We start from the raw sequence: 22,791 nt of genomic DNA, 5'->3' as shown, positions 1-22,791 counted from the left end.
TGTTATGAACTCGCATGCATGACGCATTCATGGCATAATTATCTTGTGTTGCATGTCTCTTGTAACGTAGCTCCGATCTATGTCTCGCGTGTTACCCGACTAGGATGCCACGTAGAACCGTCGCTTCACCCCTTGCCATGTTAACAACAGTTTAATATTGCCGTGTAAATTAACGGGAGTGAACTAATAATTAAACGTGGAGTTTCGTCGATATGCAACCCGTTGCATATCGAGCTTCACTTAATGTGTTGTGTTTGCGTGAGGTGAATTGCCATGCCATCCCTTGCATTATGAACTGATCACGCATCATATTAGAATGTGCATCATGTTGTGCATCGTGTGGTGAATATTTGTGTTGATGTTTGTTTCCGGTTTGTTCCGTCTCGATAGAGTTCCGCAAGCGTGTCGGAATGTGAGGACCAATTTGTCCACGTTGGTTCGTCTGCTTCACTGAGTTGTTCTTCTACCAAGAGGGATCTCAGGCAAGATGACCATTTCCCCAGATACCATTACTATCATTGCCATGCTAGTTTTACCGTTTCTACCGTTTACGTCTCGTTGCCTACCACTTGTTATATATGAGCCTCTCAACAATGCCATGAAAACCTTCAACCTGTTCAACCTAGCAAACCACTGATTAGCTATGTTACTGCTTGCTTAACCATGTTGTTAGCTTTGCTAGTTGCAGGTGAAGTTTCTTCCATGTGATAACATGGGTTCCTTGTCTTATCACTATATTAAATGCTATTTAATTTAATGCACCTATATACTTGGTAAAAGGTGGAAGGCTCGGTCTTTCTAGCCTGGTGTTTTGTTCCACCTTTGCCCCCTTAGTTTCGCCTGCCGGTGTTATGTTCTATAATTAGCGCTCCTAACACGATCGGGGTTGTTATGGGGACCCCCTTGATAATTCGTTTTAGATTAAAGCTGGTCTGGCAAGGCCCAACATTGGTACTACATTTGCCCAACATAATAATTCTGTTAAATTGAAATGCATAGGGAATCATGAACCCGAGGAGTAATTCTACATAATACAGGGAGGGCCAGTGCTGATGGTGCTGGTCCAAAACAGAGCACTGTGCGGGGCCACCGCGAGCAAACTCGAGGTTTGGCACTCGTACGCGTCGCTCATCCGTCGTGTCCTGAGAACGAGATACGCGGCTCCTATCGGGACCGTCGACACGCCAGGCGGCCTTGCTGGATTAGTTTTACCTTTGACGAGATATCTTGTGCATCGGGATTCCGGTGATGCTTTGGGTAATCTCAGAGTTGAGGTTTTCCACTAGGGAATCCGACGAGATCGCGAGCTTCGTTATTGAGGATTTTTATGCGGCTTGTGGTAATTTGTGATGGACTAGTTGGAGCACCCCTGCAGGGTTAAATCTTTCGGAAAGCCGTGCCTGCGATTATGTGGCAACGTGGAAACTTTGCTTAACACAGGTTCTAGATAACTTGAAGTTAACTTAATTAAAACTTGCCAATTGTGTGCGTAATCGTGATTGTCTCTTTCATGAGTTCTTTCTCCGATCGAGGACACGGTGGGGTTATGTTTGCCGTAGGTAGGTGTTCAGGATCATTCATTTGATCATCAGTAGTTCACGTCCGTTATGCGTAGATCTTCCCCCTCTTATTTCTTGTACTTGTAAGTTTAGCCACCAAATATGTGCTTAGCCGCTGCTGCAACCTCACCACTTAACCTGATCTCACGCATTAAGCTTTGCTACTCTTGATACCTTTGGAAATGAGATTGCTGAGTCCCCTGTGGCTCACAGATTACTACAACACCAGTTGCAGGTACAGGTAAAGGTTACTTGACGCGAGCGCGTTGATTGTTCGTTTGGAGTTGCTTCTTCTTCTTATTCATCGATCTAGGATGGGTTCCAGGCCGGCAGCCTGGGATAGCAAGGATGGACGTCGTTCTTATTTTTCTCGTTTGTTTTCGTCCGTAGTCGGACCCTACTCTTACTCTTGATGATTATGTAATGTATTGATGTGACTCTGATGTAGCTTGTGCCGAGTGTAAGAGAACTCTAAATATATATCTCTTCTTTTCAGTACATGTACTTGTAACGATATCCATTCTTGCGACACGACGAGATGCGCTTCTATCCCTGACGAGGCCTTCGTGCCAAATTGAGGATATGGTCGCATCTTGGGCGTGATAAGTTGGTATCACAACAGTAACGACCTAGGAGTCCCCTTGATTGATCGAACTTGGCCGAGTCGAGTCTAGTGAAAAACTGCTTTGAGTCTAGTTATATATCGGAGAGTTGGATTCTTTTTTCTCCTCTTCTATGCTCTAGTGAGGAAGCTTGACGTAATAATTTAATTCTACTCCTCTTCTCACTCAAATTTGTTTAGGATCACGCGGATATTTTTGGAATCTATATGATGCTGATGTGACGGAGTTCTGTCTTGGTGCCTCCTATCTGCTTTGAGTTTCAGGGGAGTTGAGCTCCAAGGGATTCTTGAGCACATCGTTATCTTTTGGATCTCTTAGTATATCAGAATGAAGCATGTTCGTAATTGCTTCAATACTAGTAGTGGCGAGATAACCCCGATGTCCCCAGTACTGGTGCAGATTGTTCAGGAGTACTGCCATACTTTGTATCATTGTGATCACGAGGGTGTGTTGTAGATGAAGGTCCGAGATTCTGGTTGTGTGTTGACGGATGTGATACAGGTGACGGGTTAGTATAGGAGTTGTGTGATATTACTCCTTGTATCCATGTACCAGATTGCATGACAAGATATTTTGGGAATTCTTAGGTGGGAATTCAAGTAGTTGCTTATAGAACAATCTTCCAACAAATGCATGATGTTAGGTTGGGGTTCGACATCTAGTGGATTCCTGTCCACGAAAATATTGGACGAAATCTCTCTCATGAGTTTGTTCTGGCTTGTTTCATAAGCCTCATCCCTTTGTTTTGCTGAATATGGTAATTCAAGTTGCTTCGATGTCAAGTGGTGATTTCAGATCTTTTCTAAGCGGTGTTCTCATATTTTTGTGGGAATGCTAATTCTCTTTGCTCAAATCAGGTTGTCATATCATTTCTTGTCAACCGGAGTCGTCATGTTAATTCTTTTCCAACCGGTGTGTTTCTCTTCAAGTAATTCAATCCTCTCCAATTTTGCAAGATCATTCTCTTTTTTATTCCGGAGTTCATCTCATCTGTCCCAAGCTGTCTTTGTTTTTCCCCGCCCTCCCGCCCTTTTCTTCAGTGTTTGGATTTCATCCAAGTGCATTTCATTCGAGTGATGTTTCCGCTATCTCGTCTTCCTTTCGTAGCCGGTGATTCATTGTGAAGATTCTCAGGAGTCGAGTTCATCATTTCTTCATTTTATTCCTTTATGGTGAATTTAATTCAGTTGTCCGTGTTCATCATATCCTTTTCATCCTTGTAAATTCTTTCCCATGTTGGAAATTCTTTTCAGGCTATCTTGTTACTAATTTCTCTCTCTTTTTATCCGGAGTGTTAAACATATTTCAGAAGTTCTGGTTTTCAATCCTTCAATTATTTCGAGGTGTTCAACCTCATCAAGTTTCCATTTATACCAGTGCAATCTCTCCTTCTATTCAATTGTTTTCAACGGTGGTTTCTTTGAGTGGGCCCATAACCCATAGGTTTTCCCAGGATCTTATCTGGCTCTTTTAATCTTTTTCCGGAGTTCTCTAATTATTTCAACTATGACGTAAGCATGATTTTCATCAGTCATATTCCTTCTCCAAGATCTATTTGAATTAATTCTCATATTGGCTCAACCTTTCGTTCTTGTTTATTCCGGAGTGTCTCATTAATTCTTGGTGTGTTCCTCGTCATCATTCTCATCTTGCAAATTCGAAGGAGTGTTTCTCTCAAATCTTGGTCCATCCTCTTGGATATTCATCATTATAGCTTTGCTTTATCATCTTCAATTGTTTTCAATCATGAGTAATCTCTTTCTTGCTATCCGGTGCATTTCTGAGTTGTTTCAATCTCGATTCTCCGAAGCCCATCATTTCAGAAGATTCTTCGTTCTCAGCTTTCAGCTTTCATCCTCAATTCTTCTCAATTGTTGTCTCTTCATTCGTCTCTCAATTATTCTGGTGTCTTGTTTAAATTTTTCCTCTCAGGTGGATAATGATCTCTCCATTCTCTTGTATCTCCATTAATTCTTAGTTTTTCCATTCAATTGGAATTCTTACCGGTGCTTCCTTCATTTATGCTTCAGGTGGTGCTTATCTCTCCTAAATCATTTCAAGAAGATTAAGTGGTATGCTAAATCTATTGTTTATCGTCAATTTAATTTGGTGAAGGATTAGCATAACATAATTCTTATTCTTGTTTCATCAAATGATTTCAATTCTTCTTCCGAAGTGGCTCATGATATCAATTCTTTTCTCAAGTGCTTATCTTTCTTTTCTGGAGTTCCGAGTTCTTTTAGTATCTCTTTGTGAGGTTTCATCTAAGTCTTCGTTAGGTCTTAAACTTATTTTGTCATCCTTCTTATCTTTGCATCATTCATTTTGATACAGAGGCTCATCTTGGTGGTTCTTCAAGTATGTGATTTTTCTCAAAGTGATCTTCAAGATTCCCGTTGGAGTACCTCAAGCATTCTTTTCCTTGCATTTCAGTGCATTCGTTCTTCCTTCATCCTTGGAGGTGGTATTATAGCATTTTTGTTGGTGTAGGAGCCTCGAAGAGATTTCCTTTCAAGAATGAGATAATTAAATCCACCAATTCTATGATCATGAGATATTTGGAACCCATGATTTCTTCATTGAGTTATCTTGCTTTGGATTTCACCTAAAGCTTTTCCTATGGATTATGCTATCATGGTGCTTGTTATTAATCCCAGTTCTCAATGTACCCTCTTGGTGTAATAAGCGTCCATTTCTTGTTGCTCCCAAGCTATCCTTGTTTCTTTTAGTGGTTGGTTGTCACCTCATATTTGTTGAGATGATTTTCATAAGCCCACTACTATCTTGTTCTTTTCGTTGTTGCTTTTCCAATTGCTACATCAATTCTCTGTCCGGAGGCTCTTCAATTCTATTGTGATGATAGTTGGCATTCTTTCTTCATTCTCTTCTTCTGCTTGAGCTAGTTCATACTCTCTTGTTCCGGAGGCTTTGTGATGTTGCTCTTTTCGGTCTATTATGTTGTTCTATCAATATCATGGTGTTCCCTTGCTCTACTTAGTTGTTGGTTGTGCATATTGTCTAATTCTCTCTTGTTATCGAATTTTTTGTCCCATTTTCCTACCGAAGTGCTGCCGAAATTTTCCATGAATTCTTGCCTCTTCTCATATCATTCCTCATCTCTTTGCAACCTTCAAGGATCGTTGGTTTCACTCGTTTGTCAAAGAAGCGACTAAGTTTTTACCTCTTGTTCTTTCTCATCCTCTCCCCCTTTCATTCTTGGATCTCGGGGCGAGATCCTCTTGTAGTGTAGGAGAGTTGTGACGGCCCGAGACCGACGTTCGAGAAGATTCCCCTTTATTTCTGCTTCCGTCTTGTGCTTATTTTTATTTGTTGCATCATCATGTAGTTTGCATCATCGCATCATGCATGGCATCTTGCATCGTCTGTCGCGTGTGGTGTTTTGAGTGTTGTGCTTCGAGGGATCACCGAGTCGTAGTGCGATAGAAACTCCCCCTCTCCCCTCTTATTTTGTTTTTGCGGTTTGCTAAAGTTTCTGTTTTAACCCTTCTAAAAAAAGCGTCTTCTTTTAAAAATTCTTTTATTAAATGTGGGGGCAACCCTTGGGTTTATTTTATTTCTCCTTTTGTTTTATTTTAAAACCGTCTCATTTTATTTTCTCTTTTAAAGAGATATTATTTTATTCTTTAAATAAAAGAGGTTTATTTTATTCTTTTGTCAAAAAGGAGTTTAGATTTATTCTTTTGTGAAAGGGTTTTAATTTTTAAATCTTCAAACGATTTTATTTTATTAGTTGGAAAAAATGCCCAATCTATTTTATAGTTGGGGTTTGTTTTAAAATATGTCAAAAGTATTTCATTTTATTTTATTTTTTAAAAATCTATATTTTTTTGTGTGTGTGTTTTCTGTTTTAAAAGACAAAAAAACAACCAAAAGGCAAAAAAAGGGGGGAGGGAGTTCCGAGGCCCAAGGCCAGTCCCAGCCCCAAGGCCACTGCCCTAGCGCCTCCTTCCCCGCAGCCTCCCTCGTGGCTTCTCCTTTGTGCGTCGTCGCTCCCATCCCCTCGATCCCCTCTGTCCCCGCGCCTCGCCAGCCTCCCGTCTGAGCCGCCCCGCCGCCGTGCCTCCCTTGGCCGCACCGCGTCCCCGTGCCCCGCCGCCGTGCTACCTCGCCCCGCGCTGCAGGCACGCCGCCATGGCCGACCTGTGCCGCGCGCCGCCAGCCCCGCGTCTCGCTGCATCGCCGGCGTCGTCGTGCCACCTTCGCCCTGGCCTCCCGTGCTGGCCCGCCTCGCCGTTCGTCCCGCGCGCCTCGTGCTTCCCCGCGCCGGTTCCTCTGGCCGCCATCTTCCACGCCGTGCCCTGCCTTTGGCCGCGCCGCCGTCCTCCGGAGCCGCCTGGCTCCATCCTCCTGTTCCCCTGCCGAGCTCGCCGTTGCTTTGCCGCTTTGCCTCGCGGTGCAGTTGCTGCCCTGCTTGTTGTCCCTGCTTTCGCGGTTGTTGTCGCTGAGTTTCTGCTGCTGTCGCTGCTAGGTTGTTGATGCATGCTAGGCTAGCTGCTGGTTCCTGCTGCTGCTGTTGCTGCGTTTGCTAGCTGCTCATGTTGCTCTGCTTGCTTGCCGCTGCTACCTGCCTGCTGTTGCTGTGCCGATTTGCTGCTGTCGCTGTCGCGTTGGATGCTTGCTGCTGTTGCTTGTTGGATGTGTTGCGCCTTGCTGTTGCCTTGTAGAATGCCTTGCCGTGCTTAGTGCTAGCTGCTGCAGTAGTTGCTTGGCAAGCTTGCTATACCTGCTACCGGTTGATGCTTGCTAGCTGTTGCTGGTTGCTGCTTGGGTTGCTTAGTGCTTGTTGCTGCTGCTGTAGATGCTTGCTTGCTGCTAGCTGTAGTTGCTATAGCTTGTACTAGTAGTTTTGCTGTTAGGTGCTAGGTTGTAGCTGCTTGTGCCGAGCTTAGTTGCTGCTTGTGCAGAGGTAGATAGCTGCTGCTTGCTTATGTTGCCGTCGTCGCTTGCTGGTGCCTTGCCCTTTTGCCTGTTGGAACGACGCCGAAGACCCCGTGCACCATCTCCGCCGCCGTGGAATCAACAAGTTCACTGTGTACAACGACTTCCTCGACGACGCCGAAGACCCGTCTACGTCCTCGACGACCCCCGGAACGAGTTTGACTACCGTCGCCGAAGACGTGAACCACGACGCCGAGCGAACGACTACCGTCGACGAGACCGAGTACCTCGACTTCCACGACGTCCGCTCCAAACCGAAACGCTCCGATATGCACGCTTCGAAGGTATACCGATGAGACGTTGCCGTGAACCGAACGAATGTGATGTATGAGTTGTATGTATGTTTGCACCGTATGTATGCCCATTGCACGTTGTCTTCTTTCGTTGTGCCTCGACACACGGGAACCCGAGATACGGGATCACCCCATCTTTATTTAACATTCCCGCACACGCTTGCAGATCATGGCACCGATATCTCGTTGAGTTATCGGGATAGGAACGTTGTCGTTGCATCGTTTCCGTCTTGCCGCCATGGTTCCCTCTTGCTCGCCGTGGCGAAACTTGCTTCTTTCTCCTCTTGCCGTGGTGTTATGAACTCGCATGCATGACGCATTCATGGCATAATTATCTTGTGTTGCATGTCTCTTGTAACGTAGCTCCAATCTATGTCTCGCCTGTTACCCGACTAGGATGCCACGTAGAACCGTCGCTTCACCCCTTGCCATCTTAACAACAGTTTAATATTGTCGTGTAAATTAACGGGAGTGAACTAATAATTAAACGTGGAGTTACATCGATATGCAACCCGTTGCATATCGAGCTTCACTTAATGTGTAGTGTTTGCGTGAGGTGAATTGCCATGCCATCCCTTGCATTATGAACTGATTACGCATCATATTAGTATGTGCATCATGTTGTGCATCGTGCGGTGAATATTTGTGTTGATGTTTGTTTCCGGTTAGTTCCGTCTCGATAGAGTTCCGCAAGCGTGTCGGAATGTGAGGACCCGTTCGTCCACATTGGTTCGTCTGCTTCACCGAGTTGTTCTTCTACCAAGCAGGATCTCAGGCAAGATGACCATTTCCCCAGATACCATTACTATCATTGTCATGCTAGTTTTACCGTTTCTACCGTTAACATCTCATGGCCTACCACGTGTTATATATGAGCCTCTCAACAATGCCATGAAAACCTTCAACCTGTTCAACCTAGCAAACCACTGATTGGCTATGTTACTGCTTTCTTAACCCTGTTGTTAGCGTTGCTAGTTGCAGGTGAAGTTGCTTCCATGTGATAACATGGGTTCCTTATCTTATAAATATATTAAATGCTATTTAATTTAATGCACCTATATACTTGGTAAAAGGTGGAAGGCTCGGCCTTTCTAGCCTGGTGTTTTGTTCCACCTTTGCCCCCTTAGTTTCGGCTACCGGTGCTATGTTCCATAATTGAGCGCTCCTAACACGATCGGGGTTGTTATGGGGACCCCCTTGATAATTCGTTTTAGATTAAAGCTGTTCTGGCAAGGCCCAACATTGGTACTACATTTGCCCAACATAATAATTCTGTTAAATTGAAATGCATAGGGCGTCATGAACCCGAGGAGTAATTCTACATAATACAGGGAGGGCCAGTGCTGATGGTGCTGGTCCAAAACAGAGCACTGTGCGGGGCCACCGCGAGGAAACTCGAGGTTTGGCACTCGTACGCGTCGCTCATCCGTCGTGTCCTGAGAACGAGATACACGGCTACTATCGGGATCGTCGACACGCCGGGCGGCCTTGCTGGATTAGTTTTACCTTTGACGAGATATCTTGTGCATCCGGATTCCGGTGATGCTTTGGGTAATCTCAGAGTTGAGTTTTTCCACTAGGGAATCCGACGAGATCGCGAGCTTCGTGATTGAGGATTTCTATGCAACTTGTGGTAATTTGTGATGGACTAGTTGGAGCACCCCTGCACGGTTAAATCTTTCGGAAAGCCGTGCCCGCGGTTATGTGGCAACGTGGAAACTTTGTTTAACACTGGTTCTAGATAACTTGCAGTTAACTTAATTAAAACTTGCCAACTCTGTGCGTAATCGTGACTGTCTCTTTCATGAGTTCTTTCTCCGATCGAGGACACGGTGGGGTTATGTTTGCCGTAGGTAGGTGTTCAGGATCATTCATTTGATCATCAGTAGTTCACGTCCGTTATGCGTAGATCTTCCCCCTCTTATTTCTTGTACTTGTAAGTTTAGCCACCAAATATGTGCTTAGCCGCTTCTGCAACCTCACCACTTAACCTGATCTCACCCATTAAGCTTTGCTAGTCTTGATACCTTTGGAAATGAGATTGCTGAGTCCCCTGTGGCTCACAGATTACTACAACACCAGTTGGAGGTACAGGTAAAGGTTACTTGACGCGAGCGTGTTGATTGTTCGTTTGGAGTTGCTTCTTCTTCTTCTTCTTCATCGATCTAGGATGGGTTCCAGGCCGGCAGCCTGTGATAGCAAGGATGGACGTCGTTCTTATTTTTCTCTTTTGTTTTCATCCGTAGTCGGACCCTGCTCTTACTCTTGATCATTATGTAATGTATTGATGTGACTCTGATGTAGCTTGTGGCGAGTGTAAGCCAACTCTAAATATATATCTCTTCTTTTCAGTACATGTACTTGTAACGATATCCATTCTTGCGACACGACGAGATGCGCTTCTATCCCTGACGAGGCCTTCGTGCCAAATTGAGGATAGGGTCGCATCTTGGGCGTGATAGTGAACCCATGCCATCAGCCTTAACCTACAGGCATTCTGTTTGGGAAGTGTCCTAGTTCGCAAAAACGTCACCGAGTTTCTCTTCACCATATACTATTCTCTCAAACCTGGTCAATGAAATAACCAGTGGCAAGCCAATGAGTACTTTGAATGTAAATAAACATGTAAATAAACAGCCCATGCTATGGATAATGTAGTTGGTATGGTAACCAGTAATATGCAGTATTTGGTGGTTAGCAACTTAACTGTAAATAAAAATGATCATAGATGGATGTGCAACATAAGCTAGATGGTATTTAGAAGAACAGGTTACAGATATCAACATATTTGTCAAGGGCTGAACACTCCGGGTTCACACGATATGCCAAGTCACCAAACTTGGTCATATCAACTCTTTTATATTAACTCCATTTACCACACACTCACACACACTTGGTTTATGCGGAAACGAATGAGCGTAGTTTAAGCAGGATTACCCAACTGTCCTTGACCATGGACACGGATATTCGAATTGTTTTACACTCTGCAGAATATGTCTACCAAATTTGAGCACAATTAGAGATACTTGACAATGTAGAGTTGCTCAAATTTGGATCTGGACAAATAGGGTTTTAGAATAATTAGGGGAAGCAAATGAACTTGGAATGAGATGAAACTTGGCAAGATCATCACATATATGAGATGTGACATGCTAGAATTTTACTGGAAATTACTGAGAATATTTATTTTAAAAATATTCCAAAACCTTGAAATAGGCAGGAAGGGTTTTGGAGGGGTTTTCCCAATATTTAGAACATGACCATGTGTTTAAACTCATATATGTCCACTGAGTTTCCCTAAATTTTCTTAAATATGTTGAAAGCAATAAAAATAAGTTTCCTTCATAAAGACCATTTCTTGCCTCACAGGAAGGCATTTAAATAAAATAGTAAAATAACTTTTAAAATAATAATATTGTGGTTTTGGGAAGTCATTTTTATAATGGGTTTTAAATAAAATAGTTGGTGCAAAATAAATTCCCCAATTTAAGGACTTGTAGTACAAATCCCATCTCACGGGTTTTGAAAGCTTAATTCAAAGAAATGATTTTTGGTAAAAATAATATTTGGTAAAAATAGTTTTTGGTCCTAAACACATGGCATGATTGTTAGGGAGGAGTTTTGGGATGAGGAGGTGAGTCTGGAGAGTAATAGGAATTGCTGAGAATCAAACACAAGCATACAAGCAAGCAAGCAAACAACAGTCACTTCAAGCTTCATAAGCATTCACAAAAAAAAATTGGTCCTAATTTTTTAAATAATTTAATTAGTCAGGAAAGCTAAACACAAGGTGTTACATGCAAGGCATGGAGAAGCGCTTACCAGTTGGAGCTACCTCCGGAACTTTTGGGTGTGCACAACGTATTCCACGTGTCACAACTTCGGAAGTGCCTTCAAGCGCCAAATCGTCTAGATCCTTATAAGGGCATCGACCATCAAGCCATTGACCTTTAACCTGACCTCAATTATCGCGAGAGGCCGATCCCCATCGTGGATGGAGCCAAGCGTTGTACCAGAAGCCACACCATCAAGTATTTCAAGGTTAAGTCCAGCAACCACACCGAAGCAGAAGCAACATGGGAGCGCGAAGACTATCTCCGATCTGAATTTCCATACCTTTTTAGCGCCTAGCTTAGGAATCTCGGGGACGAGATTCTTGTAAGGGGGATGAGTCTATCACACCCTGTTTTTACCTTATTTTCAACTATAATGTCTTCAAAACCTGAGTATATTAAAACTTTTTAAGCAAGTGCTATGAGTGCTATGATTTCCATTATTTGTGTATATGCTTGAGTGATTGGATCCAAAAACAATATTTTTATAACATGATATTTCCAAAAAGATCCTTTTCTTATTTTTGACTATTTCAAAACCTTGCTTTGGGTTTGCACTACAAGTCCCTCACTCCAAGGGAGTGCCTTCACCCAAAGATTGTATTCTGATTTTGGCACTATTATAACTCTCCAAAATCATAAAATATTTATTTTATAAAATATTTTTCTATTTTATTTGCATGTCCTTTTTTGAAAATTATTTTTCTGCCTTAGAAAAATCTGAGAAAATTTGGAGGTACTCACAGGACATATATTTTCCATACATCAGATTTTCAACCACTATTTATGTTCGAAATATTTGAGCAAATCATTGAAAACCTATTATGTCTGTTTTGATTAAAATATTTGAGCAAATCCAAAGGAAATATTTTCAATAAATTCTCTGAAAATTCTAGCATGCTTCACAAGCTATATCTGGTGGTCATGCCAAGTTTCACCTCATTCCAAAATAGTTTGGTTCAGCAAATATTCCTAAAACCTTCCTTGTCCAGAATCAAGTTGTAGCAACTCTACATAGCAAAGTTTGTCCTTATGGCCTGAAACTTTGCAGGAGTGCTCAACACCCCAAATGAGGAGACCCTGCCAAAAATTGGATTTGTGGGGACTAATTTACCCACATTCTCTTTTAGAAGGACAGAACTGCCCATTTGTGGGTGATTTCAAGTTTGCACTGTCAAACTTGTCCAATGGAGCTCAAATTTGCTAGAGCATCCTACTTTTGCATCAAACCCAATCCTGTTAACTTTCAACATCAGTGGTGAAGGTTAACTACCGTAAACACAAATAAAACACCTTCTGCTAGTATGGTCAAACATCACTTAACACCCTCTACACCCACTCCCTTCCTACTAAACTCTTAGTGCAAGCTGCCAGCACCACTCCTCAACTGCATATAGTGGCCCCTCTCTAGTTCCAAGCAGGTGAGCCAAAATCCCCAATTTAATTTTTGAATCAAGGCTGGCAGCTCCTCTCCAAGCACTTCCTTTGACCAGCAGTGAGACCGTCGGCTCCCAAACGGGTAAGGGGCATCTAAGCAAACCCCTGAACATGCCAGACAGGGCAAAAGCACCCCAGAGCACGCGAGTATGTCGTGGCATGCCAAATTTGCGCTCTGGGCGTGCTACAGGGCGCACCCGAGGCAAAGGAGGCCATCCCCGGCCGGTTCTCACCTCCCCTTGGTGTCCCTCCACGTCTCCGACAAACCTCCTAACTTGGGGCAGCCCTAGGGCCCCTTTTCCACCTCTCTGCTGACCAGGGCAACACGTGCCCGCACGCGCTAGATTCGGCCAGAAGAGCGCGTCCCCGCAGCACGCGCACACTGAGTCTCCTGATAGAGGCGAAGTTGTCCCTGTCTTTCGATGAGATTGTGGGGATCGTTTTGGTGGAGTAGACTTTGACGATCCGACTAAGAACGTGTGAAGACGTCGCGCATTAGCAATCGCTAAACCAACTCCGAGAGGTTATTTACCACGTCGAAGGACGACCAACCTGACCACGAAGGTTTGTTTCCTGCACGCAAACGAAGAACAAGCAATAAACTAAGATGCAATCCAGATATTGCGAATATAAGAGGAATGCTTTATTGATGAAGGTGGGATTCTATGATGCCTTTGTCTGGTCGTAAACACAAACGAAGAACGCGAAGTTGCAGCTATGGCGAACTTGTAATCTAGACAAAACCCAAGTCTAAACGGTGCCCTAAGGGCTGTATATATGAGGGAATAGAGAGGCAATTCCGTGACCCTTGGAAGAGGGGTCCGAAAACAAACCTAAACTCGGTTTCCCCACACATACGGACTCTAAAAATAGCCTATATTACGGTATTTTGAAATTACATGGGCCTGGCACAAAAATAAGGTGGCGCAACACCTATAATAGCCTATGGACGAAATTTATAAAGTGGCATCTTGAATATTTCGTCCAAAGCCTTCATGCTCTCCTGATGGTGGCTTTAAAGTGCGAAAATCACCAGTGGAAGCTCCATTGTTCTCTCCCGCACGTGCTCCTTCTTCTCCATGCTTGATCCTGTTCCAACAAATATCCTTCGTGTCCATGCTAGGTCCTTCATTCATGAGCACAACAAAAGTATCTAACTTAGGCAGCATGATATGTTCATGAACATTAGAAGTATTCCCAAGAAACGGAAGTATCGATAATTCAATTGGCGTGCACGAGCTCTAGTAACTAGTCTAGTATGTATAGAAGCTGGGGTTGTGGGTGTAACAATGGTGTTTATGTCCTCATCACCTCCTCCCTCTCGTTGAGTCTCTGGGGTCTCAAACAACGTCCGTGAAACTGTGGTATCAACCCCGAGCCTTCTCTCCCACTCCAGCAGCCACGGTGAAACCACCAGCGCTGCCCCGCTTGGTGTATCGTTGCTGGCCTATAAATAGGCCATCCCCCTTCACTCCAGCAGCCCACACCACTCCTCCACACCCTCACTCGGGGCCCTAGACACTCCATTCGAGCAGAGAGAGCTCCGGTGCTCGAGATTGACCGAGGACCCTCCGCTTCGGAGCTCCGTCGATCTTGGTCTACAAGCCAGCTCTCATGCTCCTCTCACCTCCTCCGTGACCGTAGAGAGCTTAGCAAGCCTCCCCACCTCTTCCCCGAGCATTTCCCTTCCCGTAGCACCCAACTCCACCACCACCCGTAGCACCTCTGCCGTGGACACCTCGTCGCTGTTGACCGAGGGCCTCCCCGCCATTCTTTCAACCACCAGCAGGTAGACGACGATGCCAAGGTGTTGTTCCTGCCGTCAGCTGGCCTCGAGGGTGTCGGAATCGTCGTCGGCGTGCCTCCCTCCCCTCTGTCCAGAAGAGGAAGACGAGCCCAACCGGCATGCCCCACCTGTCGGTGACCAGTATCTCCCCATCTCTCCTCTCTCTGCCGCTGACCGCAATGGCCCGCGCGTCAGGTTTCAACCTGACGGCGCAGGCGCACGTGGGCTGTTGTATGGCTAATTGGTGGACTACTCACAAAGGGTTGGGCGGGAACGAAGGAATATCGCGAGCAGAAGCAGGGATTCGGTGATAGCGTGATGCAGTGGAGCCACCCTACCGCGACGAGGATGACGCCCAACCGAAGGCGATGGAGGGCCTGCCACCCAGCTAAAGCCGGGAACCAAATGCGGACAGTACCGCGGACGCCACGGACTTCATGGATGGAATGGAGGAGTCCACCGGCGGGGTTGACGATGACCACGAGCGGCACAGCTGTTGCACTCTCTCTCACCTCTTCTCGACTCTCTCTGGTTCTTTGAACCTTACCTGCAGGGGGTAGAGGAAGGAGGGAAGAGAGGGCGACGACGCGTGGAAGAGGAGAGGGGAGAGGGGAACCCTAGGGATGCGTTCCACTTATAAAGGGGGCACGGCGGGACGGTGTTCCCTTGGCGTCCATGACTCTCACTGAGTCGCGCATGCTCTCTGGTCATTGCCTCTGTTGAAAAGCAACGGCAACAGAGACGGAGCAGTTGAGCGTCAGGGGCAAGGGCTGGGGTGGTGCAGCCTGCCCGGGGTTGCTGCTGGTCCCCGGTGGCTGCTGCACGGCTATTTCTACTAGGCCGGGAGAGAAGGCAGAGGCCTAGGAGAGGCTTGCCTCTCTCCCAGAAAAATAACAAAATCTCGCTTTTCTTTAAGAAAACAACAACAAACAAAATTGAACCTGAGAGTTTTAGAAGGAGTTTGAGAAAAATAAAAAATAGCTTGGGACTCAGAAAAATAGGCCCTATTGAGCAACAAAATAATTCACATAAAATGCCTATTCGAATCTGTTTTGCAATAAGTCCAAAAGTAAACATAGTGAGACATGGTTGAGAGTTATTTCAAAAAGATTGTCAGAATATTTTGAAGCAGAACAACATTTTATTAATTTGAAGAAGGCAAGTTGAACAACACACATAACTAAATTTGGAATATATGGGTTTTACATAGCTTTGTTGAAAGGGTTTTTGGGTTGGGGACCCACTCCACACTCTCTCTCAAGCACACCAAACCACACATCACTTCAACCAAAGCAAGAACAAGCTTATGATGCAACAACAAATAAATAGAAATGAGGATATGATGCCATGATGCAATTATTATGAGGTGAGTCATGAAGCACAAACTTTATGAAACCCAACACATGGATGGTTCCAACATGGAATGTCTTAGAATAAGGCAAAGGGGGGCACTTGCGCTATTACAACAGGCCCGGCCCATGAGCCAGGGCTAGGCGGCCCAGCCGCCCACCGGTCCAGAAGCTTCGAGAATGGTCCAACTAGCAAGCAGACGAAAGGCCTCAGCCGTCTCGTGTCCATCAGCGTGGGGAACGTTCCCGCTGCACGTGTCGGGGCCGCCACACGTCGCCTGCTTGCGGGTCGCACCCTGCCAGGCCACGCACATGACGGGAAAAGGCTATGGGCCGGTCCCAAACGGCCGCGGCCTTGGCTTTAATGCGGGATCTATTGCAGCCGAGCTTGATGTTTGAGATCGTAGACACACGTTAGAGCGCTCGTGTGATGCAGGGGCAGTGGGAACGTGTCGCAACCGATCCCGCTCCCCCACCTCTTCTGCGGGGGGTTTAAATGGAGGGTTAGAGGGGGGCAACAAGGCCATTAGTCCCTTTTGCCCCCCCCCCCCCACGCCCCTTGCCTTCTTCGCCATCCCGTCCACAAAGAGACAGAATGGGAGGGAGCGGGAGAGGCCACCACGCCTCCTCTCACCGCCGGCGCCCTTCTGGGAAACATTTTGTGTGTCGTCCTCTCCGCCACCACGCATGAGCTCACGCGAAGCCTGCCGATGGGGAGGAAAGGCACTCAGGACGACAGCGATGTAGACGAGGACTACATCGAGCATCTGCGCTACCGTCGAAAGCTACAGCTCACGGAGCTTGTGGAGGCGCACATTGTCGGGGCGGAGATCGTCCTGATGACGAAGGACGGCGAGGTGGTTGTCTTTGCCGAGCACTTTACCCGTGGGTTCGAGCTGTCGGCAAGCGCCTTCTTCTGGTGATTCCTCACCCACATGGGATTACAGCTGCACCACCTCGGGCCCAACTCCATCCTGCAGCTTGCCTCCTTCTCCGCATTGTCGGAGGGCTACCTCAGGACTGAGCCGTTGTTGGACATCTGGTGCCAGCTGTTCTTCCTCAAGCTCACACGTACGACGACAAGGCAAAGAAGACGAAGGAGATGACCGCGTGCGGGGCGGCCCTTGTTTACGCCGGGTAAGGAACCGGTACGCCAAACTCCGGCTGATGGAGTCGGCCAAGAACTGGAAGCACTCGTTCTTCTATGTGAAGAACATGCACCTATACTAGGACTACATCAACCTCCTGTTTTGTCAACCAACCCCCACTCGCACAGCTAAACTGGAGGGTGGACACTGGGCAGACCAATGAAGAGGTGAACCTGATGTGCGCCTGGCTCGCCGTGATGACAGACGAGGAAGGGATCAATGGCATCGACTTCATTGTCATCATGGTCACCCGCCGGCTCCAGCCGCTACAGCATTGCCAGCACAACATCTATGATATGAGTGGGTGAAAAGACCTGAGCCGACTATCCACGAGGAGCTGAAGTCATGTGCCATCGCGAGGCGGGTGAACGTGATCACCACGACCAAGCTACCGGAGGACGGATAGTGGTGGGGCAAGGAGCCTTACAGTCGGGCCCTTCTGGCTCCTGACGTACATGGCGTCGTTGTTTCCTTTGTACATTAGCTTGTTGTATCTTGGCTGACTCAGTGACCTGGCCTGGCTACAGATGTTCCCGAGATAACAGGTGCACGATGAGCCGGCACACGACCAGGCAGACTCAGACGCCGAAGTGGTGGAGGACTTCAAGGACGTGGAGCCAACGGAGGAAGAAGCTCGAGCGAGCGAATCGGGAGCCGGGGGATCAGGATCAGTCAGTGAGTTCCACTCTTCATTTCCCCCATGAGATTGGACGGATGATGACGATGCTGAATCCGAGGAGATACGTGGTTCTATAGATCCGGTGGCTCTGGAGGACGAGGCTTATGTGCCACAAAAGGCGATTGCGGTGGGTCGGCAAGGACCCGGTGCCCAGTAGGCGAGCTGCGGGTCAGCACGAGCGCGATAAGTAGGCGTTCAAGAACCAACCGGCTGCAAGGCGCACAACAATCGCATAGTTGTGACGCAGCCGTGGGGGAGGCGGCAACAAAGTGTGTCGCACCCCCTTGACACCTACCCCTAGGAAGGCAATCCTTAGAGCATCTATAGTAGTAGAAAATCATGGACAATGGGTACTCAATGGGATACTATCTCACCGATGGAATTTACCCCGATTTGGCAACTCTTGTGAAGACCATCAAGGAGAAAAATGGGGTGCCCTTAACGAGACAAGAGGCTCATTTCACCAAGGCACAAGAGGCATCCCGCAAGGATATTGAGAGAGCTTTCGGTGTTTGCAAGCAAGGTTTTCCATAGTTCGGGGTCCAGCTCGTTTTTGGTACAAAAAAACCTTGGAGAACATCATGAAATGTTGTGTGAATCTACACAACATGATCCTCGAGGATGAGAGAGGGTTAAAACCGGCTTGTTTCTATGACAATGTTGGTACCCGTGTGCAACCGGAAAAAAACCCTTCTCGCGTACAAGTTTTTCTTCAAGCACATCATCAGACTGAAGATGCACACACTCATGGTCAGCTCCAGGATAATTTATTAGAGCACCAGTGGCAGTTGGCTGGGCGGCGCCAAGGCCCATGATCTACCTTTGTTTACTTTTCTATGTCCTATTTGATTCGAACAATTATTGTAATTTTCTTGAACACATTGTTGTAATAACTTGAATGATTATTATGAGTTTGAAAGTACTATTCGTGTTGTAATAATAACTAGAATTATTATTGTTTTCTTCAAACCGTTATTGAAATGATGAAAATTGTGATATGTCAAATGTCAGTTTTAAGAGTTGGGTTGCGGCAAAGACTGGAACCCTCATAAGGGTTGGGTTTGAGGGTTCTAGTCTTTGCTCCTATTTTTCAACCCTTAAAACTGTTAAAAAATGCCAATTTTCAACCCTGAAACTGGTTTGAAGATTTAAGGGCACTATTAGTGATGCTCTTACAAGCGTCGGGTGAGTCATCTCCTTCTTGATATCATTCTTTTTTCTCTTGTCTATTTATTTCCTTCTTTCTCGACCTACCTCACGTGCTATGTAGACCTCCCCACGCTCTCGGGGCCGCGACCCTGCTGGAGGCGAACGCGACCACCACAGAGAGCCGTGCGTCTCCGCCGCAGGCAACCAATGAGGACAGGGAGCAAGCCGCCTCGAAGGACAAGAGGCTGTCGAACAGAGTTGTCGGAGGAGGAGCAACGCAATGGACGGGCACGGCGACGGAGCACGAGCTTGCGATTGGCCCGCGTTGAGGCGAGCACGATCGACTATTCGTCGTGGTGAGGCAGTCCGCCCCCTCGCTGCCGCGAGGGGAGAGGAGCTCAAAGCAGGTGCACGACCTAGTGCGTCGGGCCGAAGCCGACGCGCGGGCGACGGCCGTGCATCGGTCGACGAGCGCGCGACCGTTGATGCGTAGATGACCTCCGATGACCCCGAGCCTTACCAGGAGGCATCCCGGAACCGGTGATTGTCCGTGCAGAGGGACGTGACGCGGGCTGAACCGGCAGAGGAGTCGCTGGAAATGGTGTTAGAGGCGGGGATGTCCCGGAGGACAGGGCCATCGTGCGGGGAGGGAAGCACCGGGTCGGATCTGTGTCCTTGCTCGATGGACCCGGCGCCATGGTGCCGGGAGGAGCGCCTCAAACCGGCTCCGGGCCCATCATGGTGACCCCCGTACGGCCGCCCCCGAGAGGCGTCGGTACCGGTTCCCGTACTCAGCGGCAAGAGACTTGCGCGATGGCCAGTGATGCCACCGACGGAACCACTGCAAGCCCCCTTGCGGCCGTGGTGAACACAGATTTTGGTGAGTTCGTCGTTTGCCATAAGAAGATGTACCAGATTGCCCGCAAAGCCCAGGGCCAGCTGGTCGATCTCGAGCAGTCCACGGTCGTACGTGCTTCTTACCATTTGCTTTGCTTCTTCTAAGGGATGTTTTCCAGTGGGGCGTGCCAGTGCACCCACTTGTTGTAGCCCCGGAGGCTTGGTCCGGTTGTGAAGTAGTCGGGTCGAGTCTTATGTGCCATTAGTTACCTTTGTATTCTATAGTCTCTTCATGGCCGTCCGGTGGCGGCCTTCAACGAGCTGCTGGCCTTGTATGGGGAGACTGAAGCCTAACCGGATGCTCAAGAGGTGGTTGTGCAGCGTACACGAGATACGTAACTGGGGTTCTTCAATGGGCACGCCACGGCACCAACTGGGTGTAGACCCTAAGATTCATCTCGACTGCGCTGTAGGCGGGCCGTATCTGTTCTATAAGGCTTTTTCGTTCGGATGGCTAACCGAAGTGCGTTCGTGTCATGCAGGTTTCTCCCTTGAGTCGGACACTATCCGGCTCTGGCTGGCCCGAGGAGGCCAGCAGCATGACCTTCTGTACAGAGAATGCGGCCGGCTGTGTAAGGAGGCAGGCTGTCTCTCGACAGAGAGGAGACAGCTGGAGTTGCGCTAGATAGCGGAGGAGCATCGCCAGTTGTTGGCGGCCAAGCATGTGCTGCTAGAGAAGGCTCTTAATGAGGCACGCCTATTGAAGGAGGACGATGACCATCAAGCCTGTGCATGGTCGGTGAAGGAGCAGGAAATGCTGCAAGAGGCCCATCACATTGACCGAAAGTCATGGAATGTCATGGTTCTGTCTCGAAGTCATGGGTTGGTTCCATCCTTGTGTTCAGTTGATGATAAAAAAATCATGGGTTGGTTCCGTCCCGATGTTTAATTGGAGAGATGAAATGAAAAGAATCTAATACCACTCACCTTTTTGATATAAATGGTGAAATTACATATCTGAATAAATAGAGTTATTTGCATTTAACAAGCCTATAATTTAAATTTTCAGCAACATTTTCTTTCTATTTTCAACACATGCAAATAAAAATATATGATCCTGAGTACATATCAAATATTTACGAAAAATAATCACAAAAATGAAAAAATAACCACGAAAACGAGAAAAATAACCACGAAAAAATAACCACAGAAAAATAACCACGAAAACTTTTGTTCGGGTGCGGGGGTGAACGCGGTAAGAATTGCTTGGTTATTTCTTTTTTTCTTTGCTTTCTCAGACGAATAACGAGTCGATTCCTTCAAATCGGTGGAATCACTTGGTGAAGCATCTGGAGGGAATATTCTCTGCATGTGGATGACCCAATTCTGATTCCTAACCCAACTAAACACGAGAACGGCTGCTAGGTATGGAACCAACCCGTCCGATTCCACCTCATCCTGAAACAAAACACACTATTGTCTCATTCGCTTGCCATGCCTTGCTCTGGATTTGGTTTCTTGTCTTTATCTGTGTGTCTCTTCCTCCTAGGGGCCTTCCCCGAGAAGAAGGGACCGGCATAGGCGGCCATGGAATCCCGCCAGGAGGAGCAGATGCACAAGGGGCCACATCGGGCCGCTTGCCGACTGGGTGGTGGAGGAGGTCGGAATTGCCAATGTGGCCCACCTGAAGATGGTTGTGCACATCATGGGCCCTGTTTGGATACTCTAACCGGGTTAGAGGTTAGAGTTAGATTCTAACCCTCAACTAATCCTGAACTAACTCTAACCCAAAAGGTGCTTGGATGAGAGGGTTAGATTGACAATAAATGCCCTTTCTCAATCATCTGGTTACTTTTGTCCATATTCACTGTCGGATTTGGTGTGGCCGATCGTTGTGTGGCCGGCAGGGCACGGTGGGGCGGCCCGGCGGCGGGGCGGCAGGGCGCGGCGGGGCGGGGCGGCCCGGCGGCCCGGCGGCAGGGCGGGGCGGGCCGCGGCAGGGCGCAGCGGCCGGCGGCTGGGATGGTGAGGAGGGAGGGCGACGGGAGGGACGGGGGTTGGTGGGATCTGGTGTGGGCTGGATGCAGTAGCAATTGATTTTTTTTCTTTTTTTGTCTCCCCACCTAACTCTAACCCAAAAAAGCACCTCTTGGGTGGGTTGGAGTTTTTGGGTGGGTTAGATGCATCTAACCCAATCTGACCCTACCTTTTTGGATTTTTGAGGGTTAGATAGCTCAACTCTAACCCAATCTAACTCTAACCCTAAGATCCAAACAGGGCCATGAATCGGCTCCAGGACTCTGGCCTGGCGGTGGTTCACACCCTCTAGCCGAACGTAGTGCAACCCAACAGTGTCAGCCAGTTGGCATGGTCGCTGTAGGCTCGGTTACCATGGATTCATGGCTGGAGGGCCTCCACAGCCTGTGTCGGCCTCGAAGATGGCCCGAAGCATCGTGTTGTCCTGGCACCCGGATCTGCATCTAAGTTTGTTGGACACCTAACGAGCCGACACGGAGGCTTAGCTGGTGGTGGCCATCGTGCCGCTGACTGCGCGGGTGAGCGACATCTCGCCCTTCACTCCGTGGGACTCCTACATCCCGGAGAGGACCATGGACGGCATGGCGATCCCAGAGGACACATACACGCTGGCTCTGGATGAGCCGAAGGGAAGCTCCACCGAGACGGAAGACGAAGGGAGGGGCTCCAGCACCCACCAGTATAGCGATGCTGATGGGGAGGAAGACACCGGCATAGTGTCTGGAGTTGACCGTCCCGGGGCAGATGGCGCCTCGACTAGCAAGAATTTCCCTTTTCACACCTGCTTTTTGTTAGTGCAAGTCCACCAACTCGGGGTGTAGGTTCAGTACAATGAGCTCGTGGCTGTGAGCCTTGCATTAATTTAAATACATGCATGCTCTTGCTGCGTAATATTTGAGTTGACTCGCCTGTTTCCTTTGGCTGTGGCCCCTTTATCTTGCACTTCCTCCTCCCGGTTTCCGTCCCGCCAGCAAGGAAGTCGGGCACCGGTCTGCGAGTAAAATGGGGAGTCAACTTTGGAGAAGGCAGGACTTTACTCGAGGTCTTGGAGTTTAGCTAGGAAGAGTGCGCGGTGGGCTGGCTAGGGTGGAGGTGGAAGCTA

General features: G+C 47.5%; 1 protein-coding gene across 1 annotated transcript; it reads left to right on the top strand.

Annotated features, from left to right (window-relative positions):
* Nucleotides 1-18,912: 18,912 nt before the first annotated feature.
* Nucleotides 18,913-20,653, top strand: LOC123430055. Its single transcript, XM_045113978.1, has 2 exons — nucleotides 18,913-19,781; nucleotides 20,195-20,653. Exons 1-2 carry the CDS (start codon nucleotides 19,512-19,514, stop codon nucleotides 20,339-20,341), a joined length of 417 nt encoding a protein of 138 aa, XP_044969913.1. The 5' UTR covers nucleotides 18,913-19,511; the 3' UTR covers nucleotides 20,342-20,653.
* The last annotated feature ends 2,138 nt before the right edge of the window (nucleotides 20,654-22,791 follow it).

Source organism: Hordeum vulgare, chromosome 2H (genome assembly GCF_904849725.1).
Source record: "Hordeum vulgare subsp. vulgare chromosome 2H, MorexV3_pseudomolecules_assembly, whole genome shotgun sequence".
NCBI classification, from domain to species: Eukaryota; Viridiplantae; Streptophyta; class Magnoliopsida; order Poales; family Poaceae; genus Hordeum; species Hordeum vulgare.
Note: the sequence above shows the minus strand (reverse complement) of the source record. Positions and strands in the feature narration are given on the sequence as shown.